Source organism: Calidris pugnax, unplaced genomic scaffold (genome assembly GCF_001431845.1).
Source record: "Calidris pugnax isolate Ruff unplaced genomic scaffold, ASM143184v1 scaffold45, whole genome shotgun sequence".
In the NCBI taxonomy this organism is placed as follows: Eukaryota; Metazoa; Chordata; class Aves; order Charadriiformes; family Scolopacidae; genus Calidris; species Calidris pugnax.
This window is the reverse complement of record NW_015090764.1, coordinates 2,366,032-2,379,305: the sequence shown is the minus strand read 5'-3', so window position 1 is coordinate 2,379,305 and position 13,274 is coordinate 2,366,032. Positions and strand designations below refer to the sequence as shown.

Genomic DNA, 13,274 nt, shown 5'->3' with positions numbered 1-13,274 from the left:
AGGCCCCTGCAGGAAAGAATTGGGGTCTCCTGATAACAAGTTGCAAAATCCCGACCTGCTACGTCACGGGAATTTTGTAAGGCTTGATACGAGAAAAAAGGGGCTTCCCAGTGCTCTGGGACAGACAGGGAGTGAAGAGTATGTAGTTTTACAGCCTGTGGCCCTGTGGATGTGTGTGTTGCTTCTCACCTCTGCCCATACAGAAGGTTAGAAGGTCTCGCTGTAGCTCCCCAGAGGAAGTGTCCCCAAGATCTGTGTGCTGTGGTTCTGAAAAGGAAAACTACCCAGAGCACTGCAGCAGCACTTTCCCACTAGAACCATTGCACACACACAGTGTTGATAAATCAGTCACCAGATGCCATGTCAGGAAATTTTTATACAAGTTTTTAATAAAAAAAATTCAACAAAAAAATATATATAATCAGGCATTTTATGCAATGCATACAATCTTTATATCTGCAGGTACAGATAAATAACAGAAGGCAAAACCAAGTATTTTGCTTATCTTTGGCCAGTAACCAATAATCACCCCCGAAGAGATATTACAGGGTTAAAGAATAATAAACTGAGTCTGTAGATGTCTCTCATCACAGACAACGTATCAGGCAATAATACAGTAGTTAGATTTTTCAGAAATGTAAGGAACTATTTCTTTAACACTGCCCAATACTGCAGTTTAACCTGGTTTGCTGCAATGGAACCGAAGGCCACCTTTGGCTGACACAGGCACTGTTCCTGGGTTGACATCAGGCTCCAGCCCTCGCTCCTCCCTTCCCCACACGCGGCTCTGAAAGGCCAACCTGAACCTCCTCCTGAAATCCAGCCCTTCTCTGGGGATCCCCCACCCACCTACGCACATACAGAGTAGTTAAGCTTCCTTAAGTCAATATTTTTTTCTAACTCAGTGTCCCAGAATAATAGCTCTCCTTCCACTTTACAGCACAGACGCATCTGATGGCTCTACCAAAGCAATATACACATGATACACATTAAAAATCATAAAAGCAGTTTTTAAAGGTACATTGATAACATGTAGCAGCTTATGTATGTACATGTTTTCACAGTTATATTTTAGAAAATTGAGAACACCAGAAATACTTCTACTGTGTTTTCTATAAATACTAAAAATTTACCTGTCAGGCATTTTGACAAAATAGTACTTAGGTTATCACTTTAAATAGCTCTTGAAAACCTGTAACATTTTAAGCTTAAAGGCTGTAAAGTTTGAGGATTCTTTAAAGTGTTTAGCCAGTTTCAGCAGCTGGGCCCCCTGCCAGTTTGATTTTTTTTTTTTTTTTTTTTAAATTCAAATCTGGTAACAAAGGAACTCCACCACTTTCGATGGGATGGGCAAGTTCTTGACTTGGCTGGTGGGCATCACTCTGCGAATTGCCATGCGACAGAGGTGCTGGAGACTGGAGACTTGTCTGGGAGTTGCCCAGAAGTACACGCTGCCGTCCTGTGTCCTGCACAAAAAACCAACAGAATTATCCCACCTGAACAATTTCAACTGAGTACAAACTCCCACATGCATTGCTAGTTCAGGGGAACGTGCTCTGATTCCTGTTGCTTAGTTCTAGCTGTTCCAGACTCATTCACACCAGATGCCAGCTCTTCTCTTAAGCTACAGCAGCACCATAAGCAACTCGCTGATTATCTACGTGTGAGGCCTGAGCAGCTCTTCCAGCAGCTATTGAACGTACCACCTGAAACTGAGTCACTGCCCTCCATTATCTCATGGTCTTTTTCCAATCCACATGTTTGTGGGTCTGTCTTTTATTTATTTTCAAAGATAAGAAATGAGTTTATCAGCTGCTTGATTTTTACTGCTATTCCAGGCATGTTTAAACAAATAGCACCAAAACTAAGTCAGAAGCATCGAGCTGCAAGTCACCGTTGAAGATTTTTAGAACACTTAGCCACCGTTTTCAACCTTTTGTGTTACCTTAATATTTTGGGGGGGGAGGGGGGAACCTGAATTGTATACTTGCCCTGCAGCTAGAACACTGCCATCAGTGGAAAAAGTACAGCAGAGCCCGTTGTTCAGAGGTGCAACTTGTACAGGGTATTCTTCATCGATTCTCCAGAATCTCACCATTCTGAGAAGGGAAGAACAAAGCAGTAAGTTAACAGAGTTAGACATTTAATTCTACCCAATATTTTCTCTGAAGCTGCACAAGAACTAGTCTGTTAAAACCCCTCTTTTTCTGTTTTCAGCTATTACATGCTGAACTTATTCAGATCATCTCTCTGTATGCAACTGTTCTTCTGTTCAGAATGCACATTACCATACACCAGACAACTCATCTGCTTTTACCAAGTAATTTCACAGTTAAAAAAAAAAAGAAAAAAGCTGACATAGTATTTAAAAGTTCATGTCATATGGACAGAATTAAAGGAGTCTGACAAACCTTTCCTCATACTTACTTATCATCAGCAAGGCTTGCAATATGCAGTCCATCGTGACTGAAAGATACGGATCTGACCCATCGGTCGTTTGCACCTCCAGCAAATATTGGAGTGGGAGGGGGAAAGAGGTGCCTGGAGAGAGAGAGAGAGAGACTCAGCTGCCAGCAAAGCCCTTAACAACTGCAAAGAGTTTCTTCATCATCATTTCCATCAGCCAGTGCTAAGATCCTTCCCAAATCTAATTACCAGTTAAATACATAAACCCATTAATTTTCAGTAGTTCTCTTCTCTCTAGGAGAAAGTTTCCAGATTTGACTACTTTACTTACCCAAATTCCATAAGAATAACTCCAAGATGTGGGTCCCAGACATAGACTCGAGTATCGTAAGATGCAGTAGCCAGTAAAGCTCCATCAGGAGAAAACTCACAAGCTACAACATCATTGTGATGTCCTTCGAGTTTCCGGATCATGGAGTATTTATCCATATCCCACAGAAAAACCTGCAATCAAACCAGCTGATGTTATAGCTCTGCCCACAGATACAAGGAAGCATTTATTATTTTTTTTTTTTTAAAAAAAAGTATGGCTGCTAGTCTTATTTAGGATTATATTAAAATCAGGCATTATGAATTACTACAATTAAGAAATATGCTCAGTGTCATACTCAGATTAAAATCAAGTTTTTTAAAAATAATTAAAGCAGACATGCAAGTTCTAACTCAAGTTTGTTAAATGTTATTTACAAAATAAGCCAAAATATAAGATAAGGGCAACACAATTTAACCATGTAGCTTACTGAAATTCAGGTATTACAAAACTATTTTATTAAAATATGCAGAAATAAATAGGGTTAAACTCTACAGTCCCCTCTTTTCAGTAACTACCAAAATTTTAAGAAATATACAGACAGAAAACGTAAGGTTAACATATTGTTACTCCAGTGGCATCCCTTTGAGTTTAAGATCACTTGTTTACAATTGGCTTGGATCACCAACGTCAGCCTAGGAAGAGAAACAGATACTGCAAGCAAAAAGAATTTTCACAGCCAAAAGTTACGTCTTTGGCAAAACAATAGGGAACTCTAACCACATTATTAGAAAGAATTTATACATTTTAAATCAACAGTAAGAAAGACATTAATATTACAATTTACCAGGCTAATTACATAAGGTATTATAAAAATTGAGAACAGATTATAGTATTCTGAGATTTTACATGCAGTTGTACATTATATATAATCAAAATAAAGACTGTGCAGAATTACTTAATAGGAACGATCTATGTATTGCAGCATAATTTTATAGAAAATGTAACTCTTTAGCATAAGGTGTTATGTCCCTAAAAGAGCTTGTTAGGGTCCTTGATTTTTCCTGACTCGGTTTTACTGCACAGATTAATTACTGACATCTTGGATCAATTTATGTTTGACCAAAGCAAACAGAGCCTTAGTGCCTCACGTACTCCCTGACAATGAACCATTGGACAATCAGTTATAAACGCGTTGACCAATTTCTCTAAGGAGACCCCAACACTCCAGAAAACTGGAAACTAAGTTTTAGGAGTCAGTGTGTTTCACTGCTGTGAAAATTATAAAAAAAAAAAAAAAAAGAAATAAAAAAAAAGAAAGAAAGAAAGCAGAAAGTGGACATCAACCAGCACCTGCGTACGTACAGGACACCTTGCAGTCCAAGGCAAGGTTACTTCGTCCTATGGTAAAGTTCTCCCCCAGCCTGGCAGCCAGAGATGCCACTCTTTCTGCCCCGCTAACACCATTGTGCTCCTGTGTGAGTGGTGCCAGCTTAACCTCAATCACACCAATATTGCTGCCACCACCTGTGACAGGGAAAGCAAGAAGCTTATGGAAAACACACAGCCTAAAGATATCAATGTATACATCCACATCTGCTCTAGTTAAAGAAGAAACAAACCCCAGATCTCGGCTATTCTCTATCAATCCTGCACTGATAATTTAAAGTATAAAATGCATTTGAACAGTTATCCATATAAAGTGGTATCCACTTATGAACTGTGCTTTTTACTCATCACTAGGCTTCGTTAAACTACCTACAAAGCCCCTGTAACTGGACTGAATTCCTCTTTCTGTTTTATCCTAATTCTTCAGTGTCAAGAAAAGCAGCTTATGGCATATGTGCTTTACCTGCACTGCTTTCAGTTCTCTAGCAGGGCACTAGAATACAGCTGACAACAAAACCAGTGTGCTGCTCTTTGCTCTACAGCTTTTAGACACGAGTGCCACTTGTATTGCAAAACATGGAGAAACATTTTTGTTCAGCTGGAGAAACCCTGACTGGCTCAGACTTTGAGAAGTCCTTTTCATTGAGTAGGAAATAGAAAGGATAAAATCAATAATAAAATAGTTTTATGCATTAATCTAAGTATATTTTAACGCTGGAAGCTTTAGTCTTCTTTGCTTTTATACTATGAACACGTGCAGATGTGTAGGACTGTTTCTCAAACAATGCTTACAGTTTCTTCAACTAAAAGCAGTGCAAGTTCAATTCATCAATCAGTGTCTCAATGCACCATTTGCTAGTTTAATTTCATGCACTTTTACATCATCATAAAACATTAGAAGTTCATGACACCGAGCACAAGCTTCATGTTACTTAGATTTAAAATGATTATGCATACAATTGAGTAGATGTAACGAACAAGAAACTCTGACACATACTGCTTTACTGGCTCCAACCGAGCAGAGGAGAGAGGAGTCTGGAGAGAAGGCACAGCCATACACCCAGTTCTGGTGTCCTCTCAACACCTTCATCATATTTCCTGAAAAGAAAGACATTCCCGTAAGAATCGATTAAATATTACAAACTCAAATCGAAAAACTTTCCCAAATTAGTTCTTCCTTTATGGAATTTTATACTGTTTTTCCAAAGAACACTTTACAGAGTCACTCTACACAGGCTGTCACGCAGGCTCTAAATGCCATGTTCCCATTCAAAAGGGTCACTTTGTGCACTCTTTTCACTTCACCCAATCCCAGGTTATACCTTTAGGGCACATACAGATAAAGAATTTCAAGAGAGCACGCACAGAGAGTGACTAATAGAACAAAAATAAGTTTTTTAAGCAATGCTGACCTAACTGAGTTTATAGCAATGAAAGAAGAGAGTATGTGCATATTTCTCCTCTGTATTCCAGCAGGTAAATTTAAAACACTTACCATCATCTTTCAGGTCCCACACTCTAAGTGTTTTGTCTCTGGACGCAGACACTAAGATCAGGCTGCCATCTGGGGCAAAGGTTAAATCTCTGACAACTTCAGTATGGTCCATCAGGTTAAGGAGGAGTTTTCCTGTTGCATGGAAACACCACAATTTAAAATGAAGGACTGTGCTTTTATTCACATCAAATGCTTTATGGATACAAATACAGAATACACAATTGCAGCACATAAAGCCAAATTTTTCTTTGTAGGAACACTCCCTACAGTCAGAAGAATGGGTATGCTTTTAGACTCTTCTGCATCGAGAGGCCATTTCCTGAAAAGCTAGTAAATCTATACACTAAAACTGTATGTCTCAGAAATAAGGCAAGACTTGCCTTGCAATAGACATCTCTTGTTCTAAGCTTAAATTTACAAGATAACAACAAATCACTCAATAGTCACTAGTTTCATTTTTTTAAAGCTGAGAAGTTCTCTCCCAACCTAGCAAGCTGTGCTGCCAGCGGAATTGAGATTCCATAATTTCAGATTCAGTCTTGTGTCTTCTAAACAATTATTTACTTTAAAAAAAAAATAATGCTTCCCCATACTCAAGAACAGAGAGCAACTTCATGTTTTGAAAGTTTCCTTTGTTTGAAAGTATTTTAAAACTACAATCCAGTGGAAGATTTTAGAATCAAAAGCAATATACACAAAGTCAGTCACATAACAATTTCTCAGCACCAAGGCTTCACCTTTCATCACTTTCATCTCAAAGCCTGACCTGAGTCTGCTCCTTCCTTTAGCAGTATTTGAACATCTCTAGTGGCAGGAGTTCATGCCTTTTTCAGATTACTTAACTTGTATTCAAGGTTCAGCTCCCAATTAAAACTCTGTCAACAATTTCTTCTGTGTATGGAGTGACAGTGACGTGTCACCTTCCCCCCACGCACTCTACCTGTATAAACATCCCAGATCTTGATGCGCCCGTTGTTCAGGCCGGTTGCGAGGAGAAGCTGGTCTTGCCCAAATTTGAAGCGGTGCCATTCTATGTTGACGCAGCGGCTCTGCTTCTCTGGCACCGAGGACCCGAAGGCCAGGCTCCAGACGATATCTCCACAGTCTATGATGTGCTCACAGGGCTTGTTCTTCTGACCACTGTCGCTGTTCTGCCTCGCCAGTCTGGTACTGACAGAGTTTGCAACATTCTTTGTGCCGTGCAACGAGCTGCACAACAAACAACACACCAAAAAAAGAGCGTAAGGTATCTTGAAAAATAGAACAGAAAGGTCTTTTAGATTTAACAAAATCTGTGAGTTGATATAACATACTTTTTGGAGGCCCATAATGATGCATTTCTATTTTCAAATTATAAAAGCAGCTTTTTCTTATAACTGTCAAAAGTTACTAATCCCTGGAAACCCTCTCACACAATATAATGCTAATACTTCTGTACACGTTTTTACCTCTGTAGAGAGCAATATAAACTTAACCCACTGTGAAAAACATTTTAAAAACATTTACAGAAAAATGAGTTACAAGAATTTCTAAGACTTTCTGCTAAACGAGCAGGGAGTTCCCTGCAATCCCCTCACAGGTGTTAAACACTGGGCAGAAGGGCTGAGGCCAGCACAGGGAAACCAATTAACCCAGCACCAGAGAGAGGGGCGGGATCTGCTGGGAGGGGAAATGTAACCAGCTACAAAAATGCAACTGCTGGTTACTAAGTTCATTACAACACAACCTGCAAGGGAAAAAAAAGGTGTGTCTTTTGGAAATTAACTTGCAGGAGTAAAGGGGTTTACCTTTTAGAAAATTTGTAAAAGGTAAAACCAAAGAGCTCTCTGATAGATTTAAAAGCCCAGATCTGCCTGAGGCTTTAAACTTCCTTCTCATTCTAACTTCCTCTCATTTTACAGCAACTGAATCAATTAATAAATCACTCCTCCACAGCCTTTGTGAGGCTGCAATACAATTGTTTCTCTCACTGGGCACAGAAGATATAAAACAATAGCTGCCATTTTAAAGAATTAGTTTTCCCCAAAGACATCAAAGCCTAAAAAAGCCAATGCAGGCATTTTTATCTACTCAAAGTTATCTCCTGTTCTGAAGCTCTGAAGTTTCTGGGGTGAATGAAGAGCCACGTGGTTTTGTCTTACAAGTTCTGAAGGCACTGGGACCAGGGGACCAGCTTCACGATGCGATGTCCTTGGGACCAGGCAAAGTAAGAGCCATCGGGAGCGAAGGCCACCGTCCAGTTTTCACGTCCACACTTCTTGTCGAAGGGAGAAGTTGGGGCCAAGAGTTCTCCTACCGTGCGCGAGCGTGCTAAAAAGGAAACGGAGGGGAAATGCCATGAAAAAAAAAAAAAAAGCAGCAGCATACTTTAAAAGGTTACGAGGGAACCAGGCAGTATGTTAATTATTTTGCTTTTAGCAGAAGACTTTCAAAGCAATGGGGGGTGGGTGTGTGTGTGCCTTATTGTCTCTGTAGAAGCAGCGCACAGACCCAGGCTCAGCGGCACAAGGCCCCGAGTCCCCGCGCTGTCAGTGACCCCGCATCCCCACCCGGGCAGGACGCAAATTAATTACAAATCTGCTGAAACCCGCTATTATTTCAATTATTCTAACGATAGCTCTAGAGAGATCAGTAGAACCCTGCGCCGCCTTGACCTAATACTGCAGAGTTTAAGAAATAAGATACCCAATAATGATTCATGATTTTTTTTTTTAACTTTTAAATAAAAATGCGAGTACACTCGCGCGCGTTAATATCCCGCCCTCCTTTAGGAACAATAAATTCAGAGCCACCCCCCGCCCCCAGGGACCACCGTGCGATGGAGGAGCCCGTGTTCCCCCGCTCCTCACGGTAACCGGAGGCGCTCCGCTCCCCTTCGGGCGGCGGGGACCGGTACCGAGCTCCGCAGAGCCCCCGCGGCCCCTCCGCCGGGCCCAGCGCCGAACCCGCCCCGCTGAGGGACGGCGCCAACCGCGCCCGCCCGGCCCGGCCGCCCCAGGCCCGAGCCGTCCCGGCCCCGCTCCCGGCCGCGCCCGCCGCTCACCGATGAGCTTCTCGTTGACACTCAGAGGAAAGCTGGCCATCTACGGGGCAGCCCTTCGGAACCGGCTCGGGACTTGCGACGGAGAGAGAGGCGAGAAACGGACTGGGACAAAATGGCGGCGGCGGCGCGGGGTGTAGCGCGGGGCGGGCGGGGGACGCGCCCGCCCTCCTTCCCTCCTCCTGCCCTCGCTCCGCCCGCCGGCTGGCGGGGACCCGGCCCGGGGGGGCCCTCTCCTCACCCGGCCCTTCCTCTTGCCTTCGGCCCTGGCTCGGTATCTGCCTCTCGGTGGTCTCCCCCCGTTTTGCCCCGTCGCTGGGCTCCAGCGCGCTGGATCGCGGCCTCGCTCCCTCAGTACCCCCGGGGCCTCCCGGCTCCCCGGCCCCATGGGGGCCTCCCCGCCCGGTGGAGCTCGGGCCGAACGCAGCCTGGTGTTCCAGAGACGGGCTGGTGAGAACCCGGCCTTCGCTGTAAAACAAAGGGGGGACACGTTAAAAAACACCCCTTTTGGCCCTTTCGTGTCTCGGGGAAAATGGAACATGGTAAGGCAGGAGCACGGGCTGTGGTGCCGGCCCAGCAGGGCCTGCCCTATGGCCCCTCCCGGCAACACCTTCCAGTCCTGGCTTTGCCAAAAGAGTCACATTTTATCTGTTCTAAGGGACTAAGTCTGTGATGACCGGGCTCCCTCAAAACGAGGGGGGGTGGAGTGTCACAGGACAGAGGAGAAACATGGTGACCCCTCAATATTGCAATTAAATGACTTTTTATAGCTGCTGTTGCAGGGATGCACTGGTGAGGTGGTGGTGTGGGGGTGTATTGGTGAGGTGGTGGTTGTGGTGTGGGGGTGTACTGGTGGTGTGGGGGTGTACTGGTGAGGTGGTGGTGATAAACTGCAAAGTCCTCAAATGGGATCAGAAATATTTCTTTTGTTGCTTAAATGCCCGACCAGCAGCAGTTCCCGTTCCCGCTGCGGTGAGTTAGAGAGAGGTTGTCTCCAGGCTCTTTTGGGACAGGTGGTGACATCCTTGGTGTCTGTTTGACTGTGGAACTACAAGGCAACACGTGAAACAGAAAATATGTGATAGGTTATATGGCTGCGCTGCGGGATGTGTGTAGGATGGTGACGTGTGCTCTTCCCTAACCAGGGGCTGGAAAACCCTTGGGAGTTTCCTGCTCTTTGGTGTTTCTTTCTAAACGAGTGCAGCTCAGCGCCTTAATTCCAGCAAGATGTGGTTTATGGTAAAATTTTGAATTTACTGTTAATGGAGTTGTCCATAAGTGACTTGGAGAAAGAGACCCTGAGGCCACCTCATTCTCTGCCTGGTTTTGCATTAACATCTGTGTATTCCCCTGTCTCTTTCCCTTCCTTTTCCTCTTTCTTTCTCCGTTTGCATATTGAAGTTCTGCCCCTCTTCTGGACTAGGTGACTCTCTCTCGTTGGACTGGAGAAAAGCCCAGGGCAGGATAATTAACCTCAGATAGTAACTATGATTTCATTGCAGAGCAGTGGCGGAGCTGGAGCTGCACTCACGTAGCTGTATGGATTAGCTGCTCGGCCGCAGAAACTTCCAGAAATTACCCTTATGTAAGCAAGGCCAGCAAAGCCTTTTTAACATCATGTAGTGAAAACATGTCAAAGAAAGGAGCAGGAAGAAGTTTGGAATATTTTTGATGGCCCAAACACTAGGGGGGATTAACGCGGGTTTGTATAAACTCTCTTAGCACACTGTAGCACTAATTCGACACAGTTCTTCTTCGCAGCGTCATCCTGTTCCTGCTCTATCAGTCCTCTGCCGCCCGCAGATGGAAAGGCCCTGAGCAGTTATCTTCACTTAATCCCTCAACAACTTCTTATAACGAGGCAGATTTGCAGCCAGGGAATATTGTGAAACGCTGGTTTGGAGTTACTCATGGGTTGTGAATGTCTGAGCCAGCCCAGCTCCGAGCTGGGATGACTTCGTGAGATCTCTCCCGAGGGTCGGAGCCTTGTGCGGAGCCAGGACAAGGCTGGGTTGTGTTTGCTTACCTTGGGGGCTGCTGCAGCCAAGGAGAGAGCACTCCAGCTCTGCAGCTCCTAGGAGTGTTACCACATTGCTGGATTTCTTGCTGTTTGTTTGTTTGTTTTAAGAAGCAAAGTATTTGGTAATTTATTATTTCTTTTAAGTCTCTGTACTTCTACAAGTACTGCTCCGATAGTTGGTGTTTCTTCCTTGCTGTGCTTTCTGCTCATGGCCCGGGGGGGCCCTCTCCTCACCCGGCCCTTCCTCTTGCCTTCGGCCCTGGCTCGGTATCTGCCCCTCGGTGGTCTCCCCCCGTTTTGCCCCGTCGCTGGGCTCCAGCGCGCTGGATCGCGGCCTCGCTCCCTCAGTACCCCCGGGGCCTCCCGGCTCCCCGGCCCCATGGGGGCCTCCCCGCCCGGTGGAGCTCGGGCCGAACGCAGCCTGGTGTTCCAGAGACGGGCTGGTGAGAACCCGGCCTTCGCTGTAAAACAAAGGGGGGACACGTTAAAAAACACCCCTTTTGGCCCTTTCGTGTCTCGGGGAAAATGGAACATGGTAAGGCAGGAGCACGGGCTGTGGTGCCGGCCCAGCAGGGCCTGCCCTATGGCCCCTCCCGGCAACACCTTCCAGTCCTGGCTTTGCCAAAAGAGTCACATTTTATCTGTTCTAAGGGACTAAGTCTGTGATGACCGGGCTCCCTCAAAACGAGGGGGGGTGGGGTGTGTGTCACAGGACAGAGGAGAAATATGGTGACCCCTCAATATTGCAATTAAATGACTTTTTATAGCTGCTGTTGCAGGGATGCACTGGTGAGGTGGTGGTGTGGGGGTGTACTGGTGAGGTGGTGGTGGTGGTGTGGGGGATGTACTGGTGGTGTGGGGGTGTACTGGTGAGGTGGTGGTGATAAACTGCAAAGTCCTCAGATGGGATCAGAAATAGTTCTTTTGTTGCTTAAATGCCCGACCAGCAGCAGTTCCCGTTCCCGCTGCGGTGAGTTAGAGAGAGGTTGTCTCCAGGCTCTTTTGGGACAGGTGGTGACATCCTTGGTGTCTGTTTGACCGTGGAACTACAAGGCAGCACGTAAAACAGAAAATATGTGAAAGGTTATATGGCTGCGCTGTGGGATGTGTGTAGGACGGTGACGTGTGCTCTTCCCTAACCAGGGGCTGGAAAACCCTTGGGAGTTTCCTGCTCGTTGGTGTTTCTTTCTAAACGAGTGCAGCTCAGCGCCTTAATTCCAGCAAGATGTGGTTTATGGTAAAATTTTGAATTTACTGTTAATGGAGTTGTCCATAAGTGACTTGGAGAAAGAGACCCTGAGGCCACCTCATTCTCTGCCTGGTTTTGCATTAACATCTGTGTATTCCCCTGTCTCTTTCCCTTCCTTTTCCTCTTTCTTTCTCCGTTTGCATATTGAAGTTCTGCCCCTCTTCTGGACTAGGTGACTCTCTCTCGTTGGACTGGAGAAAAGCCCAGGGCAGGATAATTAACCTCAGATAGTAACTATGATTTCATTGCAGAGCAGTGGCGGAGCTGGAGCTGCACTCACGTAGCTGTATGGATTAGCTGCTCGGCCGCAGAAACTTCCAGAAATTACCCTTATGTAAGCAAGGCCAGCAAAGCCTTTTTAACATCATGTAGTGAAAACATGTCAAAGAAAGGAGCAGGAAGAAGTTTGGAATATTTTTGATGGCCCAAACACTAGGGGGGATTAACGCGGGTTTGTATAAACTCTCTTAGCACACTGTAGCACTAATTCGACACAGTTCTTCTTCGCAGCGTCATCCTGTTCCTGCTCTATCAGTCCTCTGCCGCCCGCAGATGGAAAGGCCCTGAGCAGTTATCTTCACTTAATCCCTCAACAACTTCTTATAACGAGGCAGATTTGCAGCCAGGGAATATTGTGAAACGCTGGTTTGGAGTTACTCATGGGTTGTGAATGTCTGAGCCAGCCCAGCTCCGAGCTGGGATGACTTCGTGAGATCTCTCCCGAGGGTCGGAGCCTTGTGCGGAGCCAGGACAAGGCTGGGTTGTGTTTGCTTACCTTGGGGGCTGCTGCAGCCAAGGAGAGAGCACTCCAGCTCTGCAGCTCCTAGGAGTGTTACCACATTGCTGGATTTCTTGCTGTTTGTTTGTTTGTTTTAAGAAGCAAAGTATTTGGTAATTTATTATTTCTTTTAAGTCTCTGTACTTCTACAAGTACTGCTCCGATAGTTGGTGTTTCTTCCTTGCTGTGCTTTCTGCTCATTAATGTAATAAATCCGAGGGCCGGAAGAGATGATTAGCTCAGTTAGTCTGGCCTTTGTCTGACAGAGGAATATAATTTAATCTAATTTAATGCACCTTCTAACAGGGAGGATTTCCAGCAGTTCCACTGTTGTCCAGCCTTTACAACACTGGAGCCCAAATGCCAATCTTTGAACTTCCCCGTCCACACTTTGGGTGTTACGGAGGCAAATTGTGATACGCAAGGTTTTTGGAAGCTCATTAGAAATTGTTTGGTGTCATAGAGTGTCCTGCAGACATCACCGGCACCTTCTCCTTTCACGCCTGGCTGGAAGGGCTGGTGCCTGGTGTCTAAAGCCAGAGTAGGAGCGGTGGAAAGCTGGGTGCTCCCTGCGCGTTACCAACTCA

At 45.1% G+C, this 13,274-nt stretch overlaps 1 protein-coding gene across 1 annotated transcript; it reads right to left on the bottom strand.

The window, feature by feature from the left end:
- Positions 1 to 370: 370 nt before the first annotated feature.
- WSB1 (WD repeat and SOCS box containing 1) lies at positions 371 to 8,800 on the bottom strand. Its single transcript, XM_014956828.1, has 9 exons — positions 8,644 to 8,800; positions 7,742 to 7,910; positions 6,541 to 6,809; positions 5,601 to 5,732; positions 5,103 to 5,203; positions 2,738 to 2,910; positions 2,428 to 2,541; positions 1,992 to 2,099; positions 371 to 1,466 (listed from the first exon to the last, which is right to left on the bottom strand). The coding sequence occupies exons 1-9, from the start codon at positions 8,681 to 8,683 to the stop codon at positions 1,307 to 1,309; spliced, it is 1,266 nt and encodes a 421-aa protein (XP_014812314.1). The 5' UTR covers positions 8,684 to 8,800; the 3' UTR covers positions 371 to 1,306.
- Positions 8,801 to 13,274: the final 4,474 nt, after the last annotated feature.